This window comes from Harpia harpyja, chromosome 6 (genome assembly GCF_026419915.1).
Source record: "Harpia harpyja isolate bHarHar1 chromosome 6, bHarHar1 primary haplotype, whole genome shotgun sequence".
NCBI classification, from domain to species: domain Eukaryota; kingdom Metazoa; phylum Chordata; class Aves; order Accipitriformes; family Accipitridae; genus Harpia; species Harpia harpyja.
Genome location: NC_068945.1, coordinates 33,728,795 through 33,754,687, shown reverse-complemented (window position 1 = coordinate 33,754,687; position 25,893 = coordinate 33,728,795). Strand labels below are relative to the sequence as shown.

Sequence of the window (25,893 nt, the reverse complement as noted above, 5' to 3'; positions counted from 1 at the left end):
ATGATAAGCATTTTAAAAACACTAAAATGGCCCATGTAAGCTACTTCATCAGTCATGACCTTGCATTTTTCTCTTTCATCCAAGTCTCTTCTATCCCTGTGTGCATATGCATGCACATATGCATGCATACAGACACAGGCTTTGCTGCTTTGGAGCTGTTGGTTTGTGCAGCTTAGGCTCAGATCAGTTCCCTTATCTTCTGAAAAGATGAGACCCTTTTACAAATTTACGTTGAGTCCTTTATGGTTGGACTTGATGATCTTAAAGGTCTTTTCCAACCTAAATGATTCTATAATTCCAAATCTCTACAGTGGAAGACTTCCCCAGTGAGCCTTAAAATGGTAAGTCCCCCTCAGCCCCCCAAAGAATAGAACTAACTAACTTTTGTTCAGAAAAAAACTTTATAAATTGCAACCCAAAACAGATAAAGGATTTTTCTCCTGCTATTCCCCAGGTTTTTCTGAACATTTCCCTGGCACTTGTATAACTAAAGAACAGCTGTTCTAAAATATGACATTGTACAAGCAATCACTTAACACTGCTATAGAGTAAATTCAGTGAAGAGTGTCAAGAGAGAAGGGCATAGTCTTTAGACATCATCAGCAGAAAATTAATGCAGTTGAAAGATTAACATATCCCCTGAATACTACAGAAATAATCTCCACATGGGATGTGATTTTCCAGGCACAAACCTCCCAAACTGAATATGTGAAATCCCCTGAGTTGGATAATGGGGGTGTGCAATAGATACCAGCACACATATGGAGCAGTCATCACTGCATGTATGGAATGGATGTTGGATGTATGGAATGTAGATTGGAAAGCCTGAGGGGCAGTGCAGAAAACCCTAAGACCAGCACTAGGATATATGGCCTCCATACCTGGAACCAGATGTAGACTTTGAAGATAAAATTGGCCTAATTCTGCCATTACAGTAATTTTACATATCTGGATGCTGTTCAGGATCAGACTCTAATTATAATGTGATATTGACCCATTATATTTGACCTATAAAAATTACATGATCTCAACATGTTGAATTTTGAGAAAACATAATGTAATGGAAACTGTAAACTATTCAGATTTTCTTTTCAATTACATTCTTGTTTGATAGTCCCAGACATTAATAGAATTTTATGAGTGTTTCTCTTAGGAAAAAGACAGGGAAAAACAAAGTTGTCATACCAGTGGAGAAAAATCTGCTTGGCTTCTCCACCAAAGAAAGCTGGTTTCAGGGTCTTGGACATAAACTTTGTACTAGTCATGACCTTCCAATATACCTCAAGATAATCCTACCATCTGAGCTCCAAAGCCGTCAGAAGACCCAGACACAGCTCTTCTACAGTGCATGTCAAATTCCAAGGCTGGAAACTTCAACCAGAAGGCACATTCAGAGCTTTCCTGCACGTAAGAATTCACACTTTCGGAGTAACTCAGTAGACTCTTGTTATGAGCATTAAGTATTTATATAAATAGACAGAGAATGGCATTTCCTCAAAAGGTTTTATTTGCGTAAACTCACTCTTAGATTTACCAGTAAAATTTTGTAATCATTTTCCCGTTCATGACTCCTGTACTAACCTGTCTGTACTGGAAGGATCCTCTTTAAAGACAGTGTAACCAATATAGTCAATGAGTAAAAATGTTTCCAGAAAGGGAGAAGGGTCTGGGGAGTGGACACAGGCAGCTACAGCAACCCCATCAGCTCACTGTGGCATAGCATCCTGCTTCATGGGGTACAAGAGGAGTCTCCAGGTCACTAAACAGTCCTTTCTCTTCCTCCCTGATCACAGCTGCATCTAACATCCACTGCTTTCCTTTTCTACTCTAAGGAAAAGTTTAAGACATTATCTATGGCATGATACACATTTAGGCTAATGAAAAATTCAGAATATAACTGTAAGCCCAGAAAATAACATTTTAAATCTGGAAGTCCTAACAAAAATATACTACTATATGCTACATTAATTGAGTACTTAACAAGTTAATGCAACAACAAGGAAAATTCTGATTTAACAGATTCAAGAGAGTGGTACCATTAAACCAAGACTAATTGAATAAAGACGACTATCTGGGGGGGGTAACAATTTCTTTCATACTATTTTTATGGGTTTAGTCAAAACTGTGGCATGCAAATGTAAGCACTCTGTTTTCCTAGGTATAAGGATAAAGGAATCTAGCAGAATGCATTACTTACTTAGTATACATAACAAATCAACAGGACTAACTTGAAACCAATAATATGAAACTGGAACAGTAGATCTGACTACAGTATTAGGGAAATGTCAACATTTACTCATGATAGGAAAAAGTAACAGCAGGGTAAGCATACTATCAGTGTTTTTTCAGTCCTCACATCTTACAATATTTTCCTAATAAAAAAGCAAAGGAAAGTTTAATCTTCCAAAAGAGAAATTAGCTAAAAAACCAGCTGATTGGTGGGCCACCTATCCAAGGGAAGACAAGGTTACTAATACATGAAAGGGCTGAAAATGTTAAAAAGTTTGGCATTTCTAACTGTAAAATCAACTATGTAACTTTTACAAGAATATAATCTTTTGTGCAATCATCTTTCCACCGCAACGCAAAATCTGAATGTGTTTAAGGAAAAGATCCTGGGTACTCATTCATGGGAAGTTACTAAAAATTTGACATTGGGATTACAAGATCAGGCCCAAAATAAAGAACTGCTAAGCACCTCCCTTTTACTTGTCTTAGAAAAACATCAAGAAACCATAATACTTGCCAAATATAAACAGAAATAATTTTAAGTGATCAATATAGAGGAAAATGTGTGATATTCATTGCGACTCTCCAACTTCTCTCTCCATGGCTGCCTCAAGGACAGTCAAGTTTCATCGCCAAGGTGGTGGCGGGAATGGGGGCAAAAATGAAAGCAGCCATTTGCTCTGATGGAGCTGGCAGCACAGAGAAAAAATAGGCATAACTCCACTATTGCCATGATTTCTGCACCCATGTCCCAGTGAACCATCAGAACTATCGGCATCTTGGCAATCAGAGAAAATTATTTTCCTTTATACTTTGGCAGAAGGCCAAGGAGTGTTATCTACTGAATTCTAAGATATTGTATTACCGTTTTAGATTGCAGTGGCAAATACTGATATGAAAGTGTTTGACTGACTGTTCTATTTTATCTTCAAGCAAATGGCAATTTTGGGATCAGGTTCTGATCCTGATATAACTGAAACTTTCAATTAATGCCCAAGCTAGATAAGAACATCTAATATCTTTCTTCCCCATGTCTGCTAAAATAACTATCATCTTCCTTTGTTTCTATATTTAAACATTAATTACATTCAGAATTAAGTTAGTGAAAGCTGCACATAAAGCATTCTCGTTTAAGAGAATCTATCTCTGGGACAAACTTCCACAAGAGATAAGATTACCCGTGTTTGAGACATTTAGCAAATATGACAAAAGAGTCTGATGAAGCAGGACTGACAGATCGACAATAGACAAGTGGATGCCTCCATCTAATATTTTGACAGACCCCACTGACATTTTCCAGCCTCACCTGGTAGCTCCTAAGGCATCCACACACATCTCTCTGTGCACTTGCAACTTCCTTCATCTAAATATTAGAGTTTTCTCCTACCTAATTCCAGTAAAGAACCTGGGAATATGCAGAACTCTTACATCCTTTGACAGGCCCACAGATCCAGAAGGTGCATGTTGAATACATGCAATTTACCCACAGGGTGTGCTGGGTTTGTCTGCGATAGAGTTAGTTTTCTCCACAGTAGCTGGTATGGGGCTGTGCTTTGGATTTGTGCTGAAAACTGCTGATAACGCAGGGATGTTTCCGTCACTGCTGAGCAGTGCTCACCCAGAGCCAAGGGCTTTTCTGCTTCTCCCCCCACCCCACCAGTGAGGAGGCTGGGGGCACGAGGGGTTGGGGGGGGACACAGCCAGGACAGCTGACCCCAACTGACCCAAGGGAGATCCCAGACCATAGGACGTCATGCTCAGCACATAAAGCTGGGGGAAGGAGAAGGAAGGGGTGGACGTTCGGAGTGACGGCATTTGTCCTCCCCAGTCCCCGTTAGCCGTGATGGAGCCCTGCTGTCCTGGGGATGGCTGAACACCCGCCTGCTCATGGGAAGTGGGGAATGGATTCCTTGGTTTGCTTTGCTTGCGTGCGCGGCTTTTGCTTTCCCTATTAAACTGTCTTTATCTCAATCCAGGAGCTTTGTCACTTTTACCCTTCCGATTCTCTCCCCCATCCCACTGGGGTTGAGTGAGCGAGTGGCTGTGTGGGGCTGAGCTGCTGACTGGGGTTAAACCACAACCCTGTGGTACAACGGCACACTGCTGCCCATACCGGACTACAGTATCACGTTTCATTAAATTTATTAATTACTATGAGATTTCTTCCGTAAAAAAAGTTTACGTTCTCAAAGATGCACACATGTGGGCTGTGTGTTAGACTATATGGAGCCCTGCTTAGGGCTTGCCACCTTTTGGTTCATCTTCCTGAGAGATAACATGACAAATCTAGACATAAGACTTGAAAGCTCTTCCAGAGCAAACAGAAAAGATGAGTTATCCAAAGAAAACAAGATACCCAGGGACAATGATTACAATTAAGCTGCATTCCTAACTTAGTTCCACAATGACTTAAAATCTTCAGACAGTTCCTTAGGCTTTCCAGGACCATCCTCCACATATTATTTGCACTCTTTTCACAAAATAAAAGGAAAGAGGCATGGTGAAAAGGGAAGAAGATGACCGCTAATGAAAGTCCAGCCATAGACATAAGCACATCAGTACCACCTGAAAGTGTGCCCCTGCTACCACTGGGTTTCTTGCTTCTCATAGCCGTACCCATTCCCAAACTCAGGCACGTGTGTCCAGGCTGTGTCCTACATCGTAACACTGATGCCAGCGGTGTTTCTGCCCCGGCAAGGCAGCTGGGAAAGGCAGACTCATCCAGGGAGGGTAATCTAACCAGCAGCTTTAGAGGCTCAGTGGCTCCTTCATTCAGCTGGGCTGCAGAACACAAACCAAGTTTCTTTTCTCCTTGTGAATAGCAAGACATTCCCTCCAACTTCTAATTTAGTGCAAATTCACAGACAAGTAGGAAGAGCAATTCTGCATCACAAACAATAAAAAGTTTAGTTTAACTATATGATAGGCATCAGATGAATAAGTTCAGCTTCTGAGTGAAATTTTTTAAATGAAAATAAATTATAATGCCTTTTCATCTAGTAAGACCAAAAATACTCAATTACTTTACTTATATACCTAGAGTGTTTTCTGGTTCCATAATAAATTCCTTCTGGCAAGCAAGAATTCATGATTAGCCATATTTTTAAGAGATTTTATTTTGTCTGGGGATTTAAAATTTTATATAAAGTTTATTGGTTTGTATTTTTGAGGAATTCAGAAGCACCCTTAATTTATTTAGATCACCTTACTGCATTACCAATGTAAAAAAACTTAGTAATCACAAAAAACTCAAAAAAATCCAAATTTTGAAAGAGTTTTTCGTTTTAGGGTAGAAACTGTGTCTCACGGTAGCCTGTTGTCTAAAAAGGAGTGCTTGTAAGGGGCTACCAGTATATTTCTTTCTCTAAAGGACCAGTCCAACATTTGAAACCTTAAATGTCGGCTCTGTGTGCTGGGTTTGTCTGCAATAGAGTTAGTTTTCTCCACAGTAGCTGGTATGGGGCTGTGCTTTGGATTTGTGCTGGAAACAGTGTTGGTAACGCAGGGATGTTTCCGTCACTGCTGAGCAGTGCTCACCCAGAGCTTTTCTGCTTCTCCCCCCACCCCACCAGCGAGGAGGCTGGGGGGGCACAAGGGGTTGGGAGGTGACACAGCTGGGACAGCTGACCCCAACTGACCCAAGGGAGATCCCAGACCATAGGACGTCATGCTCAGCACATAAAGCTGGGGGAAGGAGAAGGAAGGGGGGTGTTCGGAGCGATGGCGTTTGTCTTCCCCAGTCCCCGTTCGGCGTGATGGAGCCCTGCTGTCCTGGGGATGGCTGAACACCCGCCTGCTCATGGGAAGTGGGGAATGGATTCCTTGGTTTGCTTTGCTTGCGTGCGCGGCTTTTGCTTTCCCTATTAAACTGTCTTTATCTCAATCCAGGAGTTTTGTCACTTTTACCCTTCCAATTCTCTCCCCCATCCCACTGGGGTTGAGTGAGCGAGTGGCTGTGTGGGGCTGAGCTGCTGACTGGGGTTAAACCACAACCCTGTGGTACAACGGTCACCAAACCAATTCATGTTCCCTATGACAAATAGCAAACAGGCAGTGATGTTGAACTGATGCCTGCCTGCCGTATCTGTCAGTGAATACTGTATGTTTGCACAGGTTTATTTGTTTTCCAAGGGCTAGCAATGAGTAAGAGGATCAGGATCAATCTTATAATAAAATAGCCTTATGGATTTCTTTCAGCCACCCTCAAGGTATATCAGTTTTTAGACTCGTAACCTTGACAACATCCTTTTGGAGATTGATATGCCACTCTCTACTTGTCTTCTCATACATAGCTACTGCAGTACAAATGGATCTGGTACTGCAGGCTGATTCCCATGTTCATGTTCTCAGCTAAGGCACTCATCACCATAGGATCAGGGTCCCCAGCAAAATTAAAAAGAAAAAGCAGAGTTCCCGTTTCTTTTCAGAAGACAGGATAAATGGAATATAAGGATGTGCACACCCAGGAACTATTCAGGAAAACTCATAATACTCTATGCGGCGAAAAAGTGAGCTTTGTGTTTTGTTTTAAACACTTTGAGCACTTATCTATTTTAGCTCCTGGACGTTCTGTCCAGACTGATGAAACTTTAACAATCAGCCAGGATAAAGGGAGCAGACGTGTCTTCAAACCAGTCTTCTCAAGAAAAAGGACGGACTTGGTGTCCACGCACCTGACAAGGAAAAGCTGCAATCTGAAATCCCACTTTGTATCCCTGGTGGTTTCTAACTGGACCTCAGAGCCTGGTTCACCATGCCCTGCCTCAGCCTCTGGTTTTCTTGCTGCTGACTTGGGAATTCTCATTTGTGCTGTATCCCTGAAATAAGCACAAAAAGCCTAGAGATGGCCTGTCAGAGTCAGCTGTTTATATCTCTGCTGAAGTCTGTCTGGAGAGCAGAATGCTCATTAAACAATTTTTCACACATTGATGATCTTTCCTGCTTTTTCTTTTTCTTTTCTTTTACAATAGCCTTCAGAAAAAGAGACGGGTTTAAGAGTTGGTACAACTGAAGCATAATATGACTAAGTCAATAGGAAAGTAAAGATTTTTTAAAATGTAGATTATCGATCTTTGAAATTGTAAGGGCTTCTTCAAAGTCATTAGGGTTTGTCGTGTCAATATATTAGTAAAGACTTCTATAAATGAAGATTAATGATGCTAGGGATAATTATTGCTGAAGAAACTCACATATTTCTCAGCATTTGGAAACTCCATGCAAAGGTGAACAGTGTCAGGTTTTCCTTGACTGCACCTTAGCACCATTTCTGCTATTAGAGTAGGGGGAAGATTTTCTCTGACACAACAGGAAGTTAAACTTCCAGTTTCTTTGGAAATCAATGGTAGCTGAGCTGCGTAACTCTGATTTGTGCTTTTTAAAATAATCCCCCATATACAGTGAGTGCAGCTGATTTGGAGATCTACTAAATCCACAAGCCAGAATCCTTCTGAATATTTTTTTCTTCCCAAAAGAATCTGAACATGAACAACAGTTGCTTTTCTAAATTAACCACTCAAGTCATGCTTCTTCTTATTATTGTTCCCTGCAAGACTTAATATATTTTGCTAAAGGGGTGAAAAGTTACAACTTAAAGAAAAAGAACCAACGTTTTCTGTTAACTTGCAGGAATGTAAAGAAGTCCCTACAGCTAATAACCCAATTTTGCAGGGGGCTTGTGCATATTTTTTTTTTTTAATCTAAAAACATCAAGTTCAATATTTCTCAACTTATTTCTGCTCTATGGCTGGGGCTCAAATGCCAAGTACTGTCCAGATTATTAATGGTATAGCTCTGCTGGGGTTTCCCTTGCATAAATATATCTGGAAAGCTAAAATTGGCGGGGGATCATTTAATTTTCAATTATGAAGCACTAATTCCCCAAATAGTCCTTAGGATTATAATTTTTTTCCATTAAATACTTGGTGACAGGTTTTACTCATCATTTTTTCAAAAACCGTAGCAAGCATACTTTGGCAAAGTTTGAACTGAATTGAAGCAAAAACAGCTTGACCAGCTTTTGTGGATGGAATCAACATGATCTGGAGATGGGCTTTTTGATTTTTAAAGAAAGATAACCAAAGACAAAAGAATTCTAAATCCGGGCTAGGATATCTTGGCTCTTTTTCACCAGATGACTAAACTGGTAAGCCACAGCACAAATCCATATTCTGGTTCAGAGGGGGAACAAAGGCTGAGCAAAGGGTGTCAGCACGGCTCCCGTCTGGCACAACGCCCGTCTTTGGTGGCCTGCAGGACCACATCAGAATCTGTTTTGTCTGCAGCCAAATTGCAACTCACAAAAGACTTTGCAGAAAGTGCCTCCACATCCTGAAGTCCTTAATCAGTGAGGTATTTTGAAGAAAGATATCTTCACACAGCAGAAAAATATCTAGCAGCTGGATATATAAAATACCTGCTCATAAAATCCTGTCATCAGAGGGAACATAATAAAATGTACATGAACATAGAGAGATGAAGTGACTGGTGTTATGGGAATCCTTCCCCAGTATTTAACTCCTTAGCTCTCGGTAGTGTTCATGTCCCAGCCTTACTTTACCCAAGTTGTTAGAGTTTATTCTGATCTTGAATAAGTGGATAAACAGCCAACAGACACTACATGAAGATGAGAAGTGGACTTCAAAATCGTGTTATACTGCAGATCACATTTCAAGTTATATTAGCCTTTAAGAAGATATTAGTACATGAATCTGGAGAACTTGTTCCTTGCATTAGGGGTTTACAGAAACACAGACACACACAAAAAAAGAGACCTTTTTACAAGCTTCAATAAACCATCACAGCTTCTGCTGGTGTGTATACATTTTAAGGGCTGGAATGACCAAGAGGAAACAAATCTCACATTGTCACAAGCTACTGAAGTTCCTGGTCTGGTGTTAGGAATGAAGCATAGAAGACAGACAACACTGCAAAGCAACGGTCTGTTTTTTGGTGATGAAACAATCACATTCAGCACACATTATCCATGAAGTTAGCCTTGACAGGTAATTGCACACAGTTAGGAGCACATAAGTTACTAAAAATTGTTTCTAAGGTTCATTCCAGGAATTCATTTGTAGCACACATATGTGCTATCTGATAGATCTATTTTTATGAGACAAGCAGTATTCATTATTTGATTTTTTTACTTTACCATCTTTTTTTACCATCTTTTCAACTGTACCATCATTACAAAATGACCTAAAATCAGAGAATACTGAAAATGGGACTGAAATACTTAAATTCTCAAGAAATGAATAAAAGTCTATCCATTGAAAACTCTCCTCCTTTGGTACTGATTAGTGGACCAATACCAGGAGACACAAATATGCATAAGGAAAAAAGGTCGCATAGACTGGACACTTCTGAATTTGTTGACAGAGGCCACAGGTACAGCAGTATAATAGAACAGAACAGAATTTCTTACCTTTATGATGATTTGCCCCAGATGCTAATTTCCCCCACAGCGTTACAACAAATATTATTATTAGCAGTTTTCCTTTCGTTGCCTTCTGTAAGTATCTCTTATTCATCCTGAAAACAAAAATACAGAGAAGTAAGTATTTATCTTGAGACTTCTTTAAAAAACATTTTTTGTCTTAATTTAAGGAGAATTCAACAAGTTTTTATTATTCAACAAGTGTCTGGCTGACAGCCCTTAGTCTTAAATTCTGCTTAGCTCTAAATGAGGTACATCATATAAAGCATCAGTATAACCTCCCTCACTGGTCTGCCAGCGTTCCTCCACCCTGGTCAGTACCAGGGGAATTCAACACCTCCACTCATCACATTTCTCTCAAGGCACAAGCAGTGTTCATAACCACAGCAAACTCCAAAGCTGGCAAGAAGGATGAATCCACGCAGCTACGGAGCAGGTTTTGAAGAACAGAGCAATTCCACTAGTGTGTTTGGGGCCAGTCATGGTCAATGTGGTTGTTGCTGACTGTGCAGTGGAGCTTTTAGTTTTTGGGATTGCAACTCTTTTTGGATTGCGCCCATGAGTCATATGGCAATAACAAATTTGAATAGACCTCCAGCACTTGTACCAACCCTCACATAGAGAAATCCTGTTAGGAAGACGTAAGTGGTTTGGAAACATGGACTCGAGCAGGGAGGATTCACTAGTCTCTCTCCTGTCTATCTTTGGGTAATGAAAAGATTTGATTTACTGTACCAAGGGAAATTGCACACAGCTACCCTCATCTTGCTCAGTGATGTTTTCACTGTGACAGCAAGCCACCATGGTGGTTCAAGCAGAAGGTAACACATGACTTATTTCTCAGTAACCTCCTCCAAAGACAAAATACCCCTCCACCTGCCAAAAAGACAAGTTCGGGAACGTAGGCTCTAGCGCTTAAGGATTACAGTTGTGTAGAGAGTGGCAAGAAGTATAATAATGAAACCTTCTCTCACTTCTCATTCTCTGTAGAAGAGCCTTAGGGAGCTGGCTAAGAAACAGCTCTGCACGTGGTCGTGTTTCTGCTGAGAGGTCCATAGGATTATGATGCCTATTTCAAATCATTTAGACTAGAAAAGCTGCAAATTTGATCACTTGAACAAAATTATTGCTGTTTTGTAACGCCTGGAACTAGGGTGCCTTTATGAGCAGAAAAAACTGCATTGCTTCAGTATGGTTGCACATTTGTCTCCTATTATGTTCATAAGAAGCCCAAAGGAATTTAAGAGTATCTCTCCTTCTCTGTTCACGTACAATGCTATCTTGGGCAACCACAACACTGTGAAAGGCAGACTGCTCTAATACAGAATTCACCAGTAGCCTGTTCAAAGTCCCAAATTTCTTTCCATTCCTTCAAAGCAATTCCTTTCCTCTGAGCCACCTGCTTTCTAACACCACCGCACGCTGATAAAGCAACCCCCCCACACACCCCACAAGTCCACTCGTGATCCCCGACTTGTAACGAGACCACTTCCCCCAAAACTGCCAATCCTGCTCTTCAGGAGATTGATGAGATCTTGTTAAGCATGGGTTAAGTTTCCACACCAGGCCGTGTGTAACAAAACACTATGACTAAAACTAAGAACCCGCTGAGGAGTGTACCAAACCCTTTTAAACCTGAATTCAGAGCAAACAGGACTCGGTATCCTTTGACAGAAGTCACACATCTACAGTGTGTTTCCCAGAGGTTCAGATGATAGCACATTTATGAGTGAAAAGGGAGAGGAGTAAGCAAGTGCTATATCTAGGATGGTGGATGTGCCCCTGAAAGCCTGACTGATTAATAATCACAGTGGAGGTCACAGTGTGCTGTGAACCACACCAAGCTCTGCCTTCTTGCACTGATTCCAGTGCCTTTGGAGTGTAAACTGCATATTCATCATCAGCTCCAGGTCTATGAAGCACTCAAAGCTAAAGGGAAATACATTATTTGTCACTGTAAATAAGAACAAAAAAATGAAACTGGAATGCACATTCAGCATACGCTCTTTCACAGCTATCTCTGTGAACAGAATATGAATTAACTCTTTCACTCCTGGATTCTCATACTGCACCTGTTACGATGCTGGTGCCAAGTCATCTCTCATTAAAATCAAATCTTTCCTCCTCGCCTACCCAACGCTGCTCAAAACCCAGTGGGACTTGCACCATTAAGCAAAGTTGACTCTAATACAGTTCCTTCCTGTACTCTGCTGATGCCAGATTCACCCTCTGTGCTGCGAGGCTGGCAGCAAATGCACAGCAGAAAATGCAAATACATAAGGAAAAACAGTAGCGGCAGGGGGAAAGAGAGAAAACCAACCTATCTGCCTGTAACAGCAGCCCCTCAGGGTAGGTGGCAGAGGGAAGATACAAACCTCTGCCCACAGCCCAGCACACCAAAGAGGAGTAAGCCAGCATTGACTATAGAAGAGACTGTTCTGCAAAGTAAAGGAAGGGTTTCAGCTTCGACACAGAAAATCTGGGCTCAATGCCATTGCCAGGTCTTCCAATCATGAGAAAAACAATACACCATTTCTGTACCACAAGCCTATTACACTATTCTGCATTACTTATTTGTGGTATTCACCTTCAGAAGGACAAAAATCATAACTTTGTCTTGTAGCAGTCCCATAATAGGCACAACTAACAGAAAAGTCAGTGCAAGCAGCAGTTCTAGCTTGGGACTAATAGTTCAGAGGCCATCAGCAGAAGTACAAAAAAAAAATCTCAGCAGTTAAAGCGTTCATGACATACAGGAGCTCAAAGAAGAAAAAGTTGGAAGATGATCTGAAGTTTCAAACTAATTATGCAGTATAACACTAGATCTGCGGTTGTGTGCATTGGCCACGCACAGCGGTCAGTCCAAGGACGGACAAGTGGCCGCATAAGCACAAACAAGGTACGAAGCACTTGGCTCCCAGCTGTCCTGCTACACACACAGAAGCCACACTGTAGCAATACAGCCCTAGAAATAAAAAATGATGGGTTTGTAGTCCAAGAAACTCAGGGGGTTGGGATGGATGCATCTCATCAGCAAAGCAAGCAAACAGCTAGATAGCAAGGAGAGGCCATGTGATGCTGGTTATTTTTTGCAGATTTGCAAAACAGCCCATGATATAGCACTGAGAAGACACTGGAACTAGATAGCATTTGACCTCAGCTCTGAAACGTAACTATTAGCCTCCTGCAACCCTGATCCATGTCAAGTAAGTGCATCCAGGAAATAAAATTCAGTCCATTACTGTACTGTTATTACACTAACATAACAGGCTGTGTTAAATAGAAAAAATGAGCTCTGAAATGAGGTCTACTTTTACTACAGGTGATGCAGAGCTCTACAGACAAACTACAGCTATTAACCTGAATGGTTTTCTCTGTGAGACATTTTCCTCTTCCATTTACCTTCCTTTCTGCAGAACCTCTCCCTTGCTGTGATCCTTACAGTCTTCAATAATGCCACATAAGCCAAAGGTGATCAAAACAGAGAATAGCCACGCTACAGGAGATGCCTAGATTTGAAAATCAATTTTACACAAAAATACAAACTTCATGTGTAACAAAAATTTCCTTCATTTTCTCACCCCAACATATTGGAGATAAACCCAAGGAATCCTCAGCACTTTCACACAAAAGAGGACACGAAAGGCTGCCGTGTTTGAGTTCATTTTTCAATGTGCTTAGAGGCAAGGAAAAAGAAAGAGAGCTCCTTTGGTGGTTCCAGGAACACATTCAAAATAAAACAAAAAGATGTCACCCACATAATACAAACAGGCAGTAGCTGAGTGTGAGATGACTCTGCTGTGACCAGCTCTTCACTAACACCGTAACACAATGAATAAATTCATAGGAATGGTTACTTTTGCTCCCTAAGATTCCTTTTCCCTGACATGCGCTCCATAAGACCATCACCAGTCTGGTATTGTGGACTCAAGAATAGATTGTTTTGGTGATTAGTGACAAAAATGAGTTAAAAGTTGCAGGATTTTTTCCTCGGGGTGAAATCACCTCTGATGCTGTAGAGAAGCTTCACAAACCGCTGTGTCAGCAGAGATCCATCTCCCTTGTTTCCATGGCTCATCAGCAGCAAATGGTGAATACACTAATAAGTTGCACAGGCTCTCGTCACCGGTGCTCCACCTCCCTGTCAGCCCCCTCCCAGGAGCAGATGTGGCCCAGCTACTCAGCTGTACTGAAACTGCCATGTGCAGGTGCGTATTTTCAATTTCACTGCAGCGATGTAGGATCCATAAGCTTTTGAGTTTCTGCTTTCTTCCTTCTTTGCTTCTGGGCTTGAGATCAGTCACCTTTCCAGCAGTTCAGAAATAGAGGAAAATCACATTGGAATTACCTTACATTGTATGGCCAGTGCTGAATTGCCTTGCTTTCCTTTTTTAAGAGAGTGTAACCTCATGTAATCTTATTGTTGAAGAGAAAAAAAATGTAAGGAAATAATAGCTTTCATTCTTCCCATAAGAGCTTATACACAAATAAAATTCTCATCTGCTTCCTAGGAGTAACAGCATTTTTCTCTGTTGCTCCTTTTCTTTCTTTTTTTTATGAACATCAGCCTCTGTGAAGCTGTTCAAAATTCATTCATTCCTGCTTTACATACGTAGAAACTATCAGTGTCAGTAAGATCCATTTGTCTTCTGCAAACACATATACCCTGTGAATGCAAGTGTTCATAAAGAGAAGCGTAAACCTATTTCTCTACTGAATCCTGATGAAATGTTTGAGACAAAAAACTGATAGAAAATTAGTCCCACATTCTCTTACTTTTCTTCTTATGACAAATATTTTATTTGCTACTTCAGAGAAACCCTAAATGAGTAGTAAAAATCACTTCTCACCCCAAGTCTATTGTACAGAAATAATGCAGCCATTTAAATTATGTTCCGTACTGTGTTGAATCTTACATTATTTATTAGTTGTGTTAGTTTCTATATCTCATGCAATGCAGGTATTTGCAGTTTTATTTAGCCTTTCCTGTGTAAGCTAATGCAGAATTAAAAATGCCCTTGTGGTGAAAAGGTCACTTTGTAAAAGTGACACCGATGTGACCCCAGTGTGTTTGCATATATATAAATTCCCTCTGACATTCCCGTCATGTTTGCTCAGTGAAAAAGTAATTTGCCACTCTCATTACTTCAGGTACAAGGTAGCTTGTGAAAATCAATCTTCTTTCTGCTTCATACATCACAGCCTGTAACAGACACAAAGCGCATTCGGATTCTGAAATGAAGCCGGGGGAAAACACAGACCTGTTCTCATAAGCTGCTTTCTTTGATCTAGGTGGGCAAGGAAAGAAAGAGAATAGTCATTTAGCCTAGCAAAGCACGCAGGTCTGACGGAGTCACCACACAGGAAATCTCTGTATGCAAAGCAAAAGGGGTGGGGTTTGTTGGTTTTTTGAAAAAAAGTTGTCATTTACCAGTGTGGCTCTTTTCATAGCAGAATAAGCAACCCTAGAGAGCTTAGCCTCGCTACTGAGAAATATTTGGAAATAGTTAAAGCATTGTTGGCAGATCAATACAGTAAGGCTGTCACTGCTACTTTCAGCTGAAGTGTACCGGTGGAAGCAGATTGAAGAATTTCAGGCTTAACGCCATAAGGAGGGCTTTTGAAAGGCTACTGTGCTAAGACTTAAGGCACTGAGGCAAATGAATTCTTCTTCCCAAAAGTACTTAAGCATATGATTGACATGCATGCCCATACTTGTCTTTTATTTAAATCAGTGTGACTTAAGCACATACTTAAATTTAAGCACGTACTTCCCCAAACAGAGATGTATGTACACGAGTTCTTGAAAAATGATTAGCAAGTGAGCTTTTTAAGAAGAGACAGATTCAAGAAAAGAAAATGTCTCAAATACCTGAAAAATAAGTTATGGAATATATGAAAATATGCAATAAACCAAAAAACATTTTTCTCTACATACTGCAATTAGTTTCCCAGTAGCGGGAAACTAGAGACAGATGCACATACGGGTAATTACATTTGCCAACAATATCTCACAGCACTTGGATGTGAAATTTACATATATATTATTGTTTCCAAAATCTGATAAGCATGGATGCTTAAATTGCCAGAGGTAGAAACTGCTTCAGCCACCTGGCTGCGTGCCACCTCACAGCTAGAAACCCTGAGAGATTACGGGGAAAACTTTTTTCTTCCAAAAGACTATGTATGGTTGTGATATCGCCTTGAAAACTCCAATGATACTGATGAATGGCCTTCCCTCTAAACTGCTATCAGTGTTAGTCTCCCCTGCTTTCAGATTAACACCAGTTCTTTGTAGACACCATTGATTGTAATTTGCACCTTCGCTAATTTTCAGATGCAACACCTAACTGAAAGCAATAAAGCAAGCAAAGAAAGGGTAAACAAGAAATGCACTGTCCTCCTAGCCAGCTTCAACTCATACAATACAGATGTATTTAACTGTGTATATATTAAATTTCTTGGTCATTTCATCAGGACCAGCAAAGGAGTATTCACCTGATGAACATTGATGCTGATACATAACTAAATACACACAAAGAAAATTTCATGAAGTTTTGTGCGATTAGATTCTATACTTCTATGTATTTATGAAAATATAAAACTAATAGTTACAATCCAGCATTAGACCTGCACAGGCCATTCATTGTTTTTTTAAGTAAGTGCTAACATAAAAGATTACAGAATCTTTAAACATCCAGGATATTCTAATATCTTCAATCTGCCCAATGATGTCCTACACCCTTGTGAAATAAGCTCTCATAGTTAAGTGTTCAGTATTAGAAGGTACTTATGCTCCAATTCACATCATTTTCTCTGATATTATTATGCCACTTTAAACTTTTTCTCTCCCAGTTTCTGTGCTAAGGGAGCTTTAAGTTGTAGGGGGTACTATCTATTCACTTAATCATCACGGCAGTAGTATTTGCTTATATCCTACATGTGATCCTCTTGCAGATGGTTATTTAAATTTTCTTTATTCATATCTCACTAACCAATCAAAAGTTTAACTAAAAAAAAAGGATAACAGTTCAATGGGCTTTGAACAAAATGTCTCACTGAGACCTGAATCACTAGGTATACTCTGATTTTATAAAGGCCATTGCAGTGGCAGAGATAAGCCTCCAAATCTATCCAGGCAGAGAAAGCATCAAATATTTGCGGAGAATGGCAACTGAAGTGCCTATATTTAAAAGGAAGGACGAAAATGATCTGGGCAAGCGTAAGCCTATTAGTCTGACCTCTTCAGTTTGCAGGAGCTTAGAACAGGCTTTGAAGAAAAAGATAAATTAAAGACAGAGGAGTAAATAGAACATAGGATAAAATGTAGCAGTGTTATCAAGGGTAGATTGTGCCAGACTAACCTGACAGGTTTTTTGATAAGATAACTGATATTCCAGACAAAGAAATGAAGTAGATATAATTTGTCTGGATTTAGATAAAGCTTTTTCTACAGTGTCACTCCGGAATTTATACATTAAGCCGAAGACTCTGTGGAGTCTTTCACTACAAGAATTGAAAGGTGGATCCAGGTGCAATAACAGCAAGTAGTACTGAAAGGGAGTATCAGGGATTACTAGCATTTCTGCTACAAGTTGGGAATTCATAATTTGAAACAACACATGTAGAAAATAACTAGTTTATTTTAGTTGATCACCAAGAGCACATCAGTATCAATATGACATGAGACGGCTGTGAAAAGGGCAAATCCTATAAATTACTAAATTATATATTTCTAATAAAGGTACAGAAGGGCAAGTATGAATTTTCTTAAACTATGATTCAGACTAATCTATACAATTCTGGCCAACCATCTTCATGAAAGAAAAACTGAACCCACAAAACATACGGGGACAGTCTCCTGTGATGGTCACAGGAATGAAGAATCAACCACAGGAGGAGTTTGAAAGAGCTTGGCTTGTGGAGCAAAGCAAAGGCTGAAGGGAAACAGAGAAATCAAGGAAAGGAAATAAACACAGTGAGGGCAAGAAACATATCCATAAGAAATGGATTAGATGATATCTTGTCAGCAGGCAGGATCAGGACACTCAGCTCAGTGGTTCGGGAAGTCTCTTCCAGTCTTGTCTCTACACCAGTATCATGATTCCTTTTTTGTACATTAGTATAGGAAGTCAAGTGCTAGTTTTTTCACGAATAAAACTATAAGCAAGTTCTTTCCAAGTGCATTAGTGTAGTGTTTTTTTCCAAGTCACTTCACTCTCCTCAAAAAAACAAAAGTCACAGCATTTCTGCCTGTGATATCCTGTGAAAAAAACTGCGAGGCTCCTCACTAATGACCTGTACCCACGCTGGGTTCCATCCAAAAATTGGCCATGCTGATGAACTTCTGATTAAGATGAATATCCATCCTTATTTTTCAACATCTTCAAGACATAGTTGCCATCTCTGTGTCACAAAATTTAAGATGACCCTAACAGTCGCAGTACTGTATTGGTGGACCATCCAGCACTAAAATTGCTTTTTGATTAACTTCAGTGGATTAAAGTCATACTGTTGGGCATGGGTGACTATTCCATGATTAAGACTCCCTCACTCTCTTTTCTATCACTCCTGCTTTAAACTGAAAATCTTCCTATTGTCATCCTGTTTTTAACATGACATCATGAAAACATAAAACTGGCAAGCATCCCGATTGTCAAGATATGAAGGAGTCTTGTTTTCTGCAAGAGTCCAAATGTAGAAAAAAAAAACCCTATGTACTTTCAAAAATTAATTAAGCATTTTAAGATAAAAACAGAAGAAACAATACCATTAGAAGTATTTTAAGAGTGTGAATACATTAATTTAAAAATTTCTGTTACTATTAAATCCATTTAAAGTGACTACCATCTTAAACATAATGTCTTTCAAGCAATACTGCAAAACTAATTCTGGGATTCCTACATGGGTGTAAGAATATGGATGAAGTGCTATGGTTATATTCACTATCTTGCCAGACTTGAAATTTAGTATGTTCACAGGAACCATTCAGATTCTACTGCATGACTTCTCTACTGAAGGTTAAATTTTGTTTTTCCAAAGAATTCTTCTGGCAAATAACAGTGTGACAGACCTCCGCAGATGAACAGGAAAGCAAGACTCAGACTAAGTTCCCCCCTGCTATTTTCATGACAATTATACCTGTCAGTAGGCATAGTAGCACTTCTGACAAATAATAGGTAGCTCTGAGCCCAATCTATGTTTTATACCTGACTCCTACACATTTTGGGCCACACTTGAAGGCAAGGGTTCAAGTGTAAATAAAAAATGACACGTTGCTCAAATCACAGAAAAATATGAAGCTTGCTTGTGCAATAACCAAAATAGCTCTAAGAGCCGACATAACACACTAGGAAGACAGTGGAGTTGTCGCTTGGGAGTAAACCTAGTTGAAACAGAGTTGGAACACATTCCTCCACTCTTTTAACGTCAAGTCCGAACACATGCTCATTTGTCACAGCCACCATAGGCACCACTTCCAGGGAAAAAAAGAGTGAAACCAAAGTTAGACCAGGGTCTTCCAAAATATGGACCTGGTACATAATGCAAATTTCTATTCCTGAGCTAGTGCATAGGAAAAGACTTCTTTCACTCTGAGAGATGCTAAAGAAAGGAAGCCAGGCTGCACAACCAACCTTCAGCTACCAGCCGGGAAGTAGAACACAAAGTCCAGCAGCTAATTCAGATACAGAACGTTGTACTCAGCAGAGGTATGCCCCCACAGGCACACAAGGAAAATCTGAATTTTTAACTTACTTGTAGAAAACTACAGCAGCTTTTCTGTCTATGCACAGCGTTTTAGCAAATATTGGTGGGGTTTTGGCCCTGCCATGCTATCTAATCTGTCACATAGACTATAATAACTAATGCTGTCTTGAGAATCATGCTATATGCCACACAATTTTGAAGTCTCTTCTCAGTCTCTATTTCCTCATCAGTGTCCTGAAACAGTAAGAAATTTTTAATAACCAGCTTATACTGAAAAAAATTCAGAGTATTCCTGTGATGGCTTGCGATCCATAGAGGAATGGATTCAAGTCAGGCCAGGATTTGCTTAATGATGGCTGAAGTATCTAAATGGCACCCAGGCTTCCTTGCAAAATCTGATCTATTTCCCAGCCCCTTTTCAAACACCCTCTTTTGAAGGGTACCAGCAGCTACAGAAAAGCCATATTGACCATACAATCCTGAGTTTCATCCAAGTGAGTGTACCTCGAGAAACAATGCCCTCACTTTGGCATGTACTATGCCAGCCTTGCAACAGCATTTTCATACGGCCAGGAGCTCATTAAATAGCCAGTTTTAACCTGCGCTTCCTCAAAGTCTGTGCCCAGCTTCCTGCTGCATGCCACGTTGCTTGGGGTTTGCAGGTAGAGCACGACAGGAGGGTGAATGACAAAACAAATAAATAGTGTTCTGTTCCTCTAGTGCCCTGGATCAGAGACTCTTATGAGGTGCATTTCTGTTAGCATTTCAGTTGGAGCTGGACTTCACTTTTCAAAGGAACTTTCAAGTTGTCTCCATTTACGATGATCTGGATCACATCCTGGAATGATTCTGGAGGACACGAAAGTAATCCCTTTTAGATGAAAATAAAGCAGAAGAGGACCCTGAGAGTGCATCTACTGCACTCCAACAGTTTAGGGGTGTCCAGTTCAGGGGACAAGAGCTAGTCGAAAACAACCTCCTTCTCCGCTAAATGAATATAATGTGGACATCATGCCCTCAGAAACAACATTTTGGGTGTACAAATCACTTCTGTAGAGATAAACTATCTGCTAATATAGATGCAGCCCTATAATCTCATGAGGAAGGAGGTAATTACCATCATTATTTTATACTTAGATAAGATGCCCTTTTGGTTGTGATTAATCTGAAAAGCATTTTCAGATCCTCAGCAAATCTCAACGGCATGTTGAAAGGGACCTGTCACTCAGAAGGCCCTCAAACAAGTTCTGATCTGCATTTTAGGGCCATTATTCCTACCGTGACACCACAGCAAAGGGAAGGACAGCTTGTGTGCCAAAACCAGGGGACAGCTACCTGCGGTACATCCCCCTAATTTAGAGCATGGAGTACAGAATAAATTACTTCAAATTACTCAGTGAATTGCTCCTTTTTGTGAAAGAGCAAACCCCTTGTCTTTCAATACAGAAAATTAAAGACAAGAGTTTTGCTGTCTTTTTTCACACTGAGTACTACCTAATCTCCAAGCAACTCTACTGTCGAAGGAAAGTACAATCCATTGTAAAGCTGTCAAACTGGATACTTTAACTGGCTCCTTACCTGCCATTCTCAGTAATTGGATTATTGACAGTTTTTCCCCAAGTCTGGTAGCCAAGCTACCAATAACTACACTTTCAAGACACATCGGTTGACCCTTTTAGATGAACAACAGAAAACGATGGGCCAAAAAGGGAAAGCCTAAGAAATTACTGACTGGAGGTGGGACGGGCCCTGGCCAGCAAGGACCCGCCCTGCCCACCCCTCTGCGTCCCCTGGCCCAGAGGGAAGGCACTGGCTTCGTGTTGTTCTGGCAGGCAGGACTTGAGTTAAGGACCGAGCCCAAGCACATTTCAGTTGACTTTATCCAAAAAAATAAAGGTCATATTCATAATTAGATTAAAATTCTTTTATTCCAGCCTAGCAATGCAAAGTGTCCTTAAATTAGAAGTTTATTAGAGCAAATTAAATCTGACTCAAGAGGTTTTTTTGTTCCTTAATACAGATTTGGCTGCGAAAATCCTCAGATGTTACCATATTTACAACAGCATTAACTGTTTCTAACAAACTTTGCATTTGCATTCTTATGCATGCTCAGTGGAACAAAACAAATTATTTACTTTCATTTCTATTTCATTATTAAAGAAGATTATGTCATTATACTTTCATAACAATTGCATTAACAGCACCAGTATTAGACATAAGGATGTTCAGCATTCCATGCATCTTTTTTTCAAAAGAAGGGGTTACAGCCAGTGTTTGTAGCATTTATGATTAAAGAGAGATCTTTTTTTTCTTTTCATTCCTCATTTTATAATAATTAATTGCAACCGTCTAGGAACTAAGCCAAATGATGCCTATTCTGCTGTCAATAACAACCTAAATTTAGTAACACACAAGAGCAGTACAGTCCACTACAATTCTTTTAGTGCTGTCTTAGAAAGGCTTTCCATGTGTCTCCTATACTAAGACAGCATTATTCTCTAAACGAGCAAGACTTGAAAAGGGTCTTTAGATAAGAATCAGCTAGTACAACATAGGAAGAGCCATAAACGACAGACAGCAGAAAACTACCCAAACTTCTAAAGATAAATGGTGAGATAGAGAGGTTTATAATGTTGTTTCTGTGAAATCATGATTTAATTTTAATAAGAGAGCATTATAATTTACTAGGGCACAGGTATGATACTGTACATACATTACTTACTAAGAAAAAGCCTGATATCATAATATTTCCATACCATTTCAGTCACAATTATAGATATTGCACTGCCATCATCATCAAAGGAAATGATTATGTGTTTTCCAGACTTGCAGGAAACTATATGTATGATACTGAGATCAGCAGTTCATTATATGTTCTTTTAATTTTGGAAAATCACTGCAGCTTTCATAACTTGAAGAGAAACAAAGTGCAGTCTAAGCTGATGTGTATTTCCTTCTGCATCAGTTAATTCTAGTTCATTTTAACACCTATCTGCCTTGCATTTACCATAATCCTTGCCAGTGAAAGGTGAAAACTCTTCTTATGGCACTGATACAAGAAACGATGTTTGCTGTTTTTACATTCCTCCTTACATAATTTGCAGTCGTGGTTGCTAACGATGGGCCTCCATTTCAGTACCCTATTGCACAGTGAAGCAAGCACAGCTCCCCCAGTGTTCTCTTGAGTCCTTTGATATTTGGTGTTTCTCTGAAAGCTCCCAGAGTCCAATAATTAGATAAGAACGGCAATTTTAATTATCCTTTGTAGTTGCAGAGAAAATGTCATTTCTAAAGGCAACAAAATAAAAGGATCCATTTTCATGTACTAAAGTCCTGAGAACTTGAGAAAGACAAACCTAAACTTCTGGACAATCACATTTGGCAAGTATTGCCAAATTTTTGGTTTGGAAATAATCAGTGGAGGTTACGTATTTATTTTATGCTTCTTTTTTTCCAAATTATCTACAGATGCTGTATGGAAATTTATTCTGAATAGCTACATTAACTATGATAAATTCACTTACATCATTGTTGTTCATGTCTAATTAATATAAATGCCCAACTGGGACTATAAAGAATTTGCATAAAACAAGTCACAAATTCTGGAAAGGGGAATTTTCCCCTCATTTCCCTATGCGAGTTTTGAAATTTCACAGAGAAAAATGAAATTGAAATTTCAAGGTCAAGATGGGTTAGCCCACGAGTGAATTAAAAAAATGCTGCCTAAACGATGAAAATTACTTACCAGAGAAACACGTATCTTTAACAAAAAGCCATTAAGATAAATGGAAATAAAAGGGTCTTAAATAAGACTACTTCTTTTGTTTTCTTCTGTTTTTTAATAGGTAATAGTAGGTGCCCCTTCCTGCTTTGCTGGTATCACAGCAATGCATATTTTGTTTTCACTGTCAAACCCAAATGCTGCTAAGACCCAGTCTCCTGTGAACGGCAGGAATGAGGATGAATTCTCACGGAAATATTTACGGAGAAAAGAAGAGCCATGAATTTGTAAAGTTCTTGTCTTTGGGTATTTTCAGTGGTTGCTGGGTTGCTATTGTATATCCAGTCTAATATGTTGTATTTGATGGTGGGAATTCAAGCTTCTTCAGTAGAACAAGGAGGACCAAAATCTAGTTGAAAGAAAACAAGTGTCTAAAAGACACTTCTTCACACACTAAATGAGACCAGTATCATTTTCCAATCCTGTGTTTTCACTGTACTTCACCTAAGATAAAGTAGAGCTGATGAACCTAAATTGCATCCCATGACCTGAAAGTTTAGCAGTCATCTCAAACTATTCATCATCTCATTAACTGCAAGATCTGCAAAGCATTTACATGAACAAACAATGGAATGTAGTGGGAAAGCAACTCACCCAAAATATATTGCTACCATAAATATAAACCGCTATATATTTGCAGTGTACTGTCAGCCAGATTAAGCTCATCAAATATCAATTCTTTGTTCAGCTATAATGAAAATCTTTTACGTGAGGCAAAAGATAAATGGGACATTTCCCATGATTGCTGTAATTCAGAAATACTCATCTACAGGCAGTATGAGAATGAGACTCCACACCAAAAAAGTTCTTCTCTGAGCCTCAGTATAACTTTTTTTTTTCCTATTTTGGCCTGTTCCTCTAAATATGGCCTTTGCCAAATACTATTTTAAAATGAAAATGCTGTGTTTTATTATTGTTGTCTTCTAGCTTGAGTGATACCAATAGGTATATATGCATTAATGATCTGAAAAGTAGGGGATAAAAATAAAGATGAGCCCACATTAAAACTTAAGATCAGAAAATCACAGTGCTGTAGCAAATTTCAAATCCAGAAGAGAATTTTAGTTCAAACTAACTTAAAAAACACCCTAACTCTTCTTTTCAGCTTGTGAAATGCATTAAAAGAGGGATGCAATTTATTTCTTTATAGCAGGAAGAAAGTTCTATAGCTTGCTTGCTGAGAAAATTCAGTTTCATTGATTAAAAATTATGCACAAATTTGCACTGAAGTCACATAGACAACTGTGAGAAGAAAAAAAATAGATCAAACTAAATACACAAGATGAAGGACACAGCAACAGAACTTTTAATTTAATAATACTGCATAAGTCATTCATCCAGAATATGGAAAATTCACATTCGGGTCCTTGAAAGTAGCTGAAGGAATATGAACCTTCATCTTCCAGAAAAATATCCCGATGAGTATGCAGCAGTGTATGGTGCTCTCGGATTCTTTAGCTAATGCTGTCCCTAGAAACCTTTATTATTCATTGCAACATCAAAAATGTATATTTCACCTCCTAGGTGAATGTCCCACCCACCAGACTGCAGTCACTCTTTCTCTGAATAATTATGTTTGATACAAAACAGAAAAAGCATCAAGGGATAATGTTTGGAGCAAGCCATTCCCACCTTCACTGCATGATCAAATTTCTCAAGGGAAAAAAGAGAGATCTAAACACAGGTGACCTATGTCTTAAAGGAATTTTGTACAGAAGCAGCTGTTTCTTCTCATTTTTGAGCACTAGGACTAGGCCTTTGTTCTGCTACTTTATACTGTCTGTAAAAGAAATAAGATGTTTTCTTTTGGTCAAATATTTTGTTTAATGCAAAGACAAAATGCATCCAACCCCCCCAAAAGTATTTCAGCAACAGCAAAACAGAAAACCACTTTCATTTAGGTTTTATCAAATAAAAATTTGATGAATATTAAATGATATCTTGAGATCTTGAGCTTCCACAGAACCTCACCTTTTCTGCCCTTTCCCCCGTACGTATCTACACCGACATTGCCCTGGGTGTGCGGTGGTCACTGCCTCCACCAGAACATTATCCTTTGGACTCTGGCAATTGGAGACAGACTCTTCCCACAAGGCATAATGATTGTTCAGTCCCACGGAAAGAGTGTAATGCAGACAGAGAGAAAAAGTGCAAATCAGGAGGTAGAATGGAAGCACAGGGAACAGTCTCAATGGGGCAATGTAACTGGTAAGGCAAGTAGATAGACTGCCAACAGCCTGAAACTGTTTCAGTATTTCCACATTTTATTTTAACCCGATTGCATCTAAATCCTTGATTCTGAAAGTTATCTAAATTCAAAACATTAAGCTCTTATAACCCCAGAAGTGGTATTTTTCAATGCAGGTGAAATCAATCTTTAAGGCCATTTATGAAAACCACGTTATTTGAAATCTAGACAAAGTGATAAAAAAATATTGTCATAGAAGCTGTGCTTTAGTTTCACTTAGCTTGGAGTCATTCGTGCATGTCCTGACATACTGCAGAATACGGTTTCTACATATTGGAAGAGGTGAGTTTTAGAAATAAAACATGGTTTTACTTCATGTTCAGCTTTTGGTCACAATCTGTTCTTGCATTATAGCAGTTTTGTAAGTTCTCTGGTTGAAGGTGTTCCAATTTGAGAAGATGATTAAATATTCATCAGAACAGACAGAAAAGACCTGTATTCCACTGAAAGCTGAATGATCTGAGTGAGGCAGCCATCACACTGAAAAGTCAG

At 39.4% G+C, this 25,893-nt stretch overlaps 1 protein-coding gene across 2 annotated transcripts in view; it reads right to left on the bottom strand.

Moving 5' to 3' along the window:
• Positions 1–25,893, bottom strand: part of TAFA2 (TAFA chemokine like family member 2) — a 201,641-nt gene that overhangs the window by 44,652 nt on the left and 131,096 nt on the right. For both annotated transcript variants that reach the window (XR_008235685.1, XM_052790242.1), the window contains exon 2: positions 9,653–9,759. Coding sequence is in view for 1 of the 2 variants with exons in the window: in XM_052790242.1 (XP_052646202.1) it covers positions 9,653–9,758 (106 nt within the window). In the remaining variant the exon portion in view is untranslated. The remainder of the gene's footprint in view (positions 1–9,652; positions 9,760–25,893) is intronic.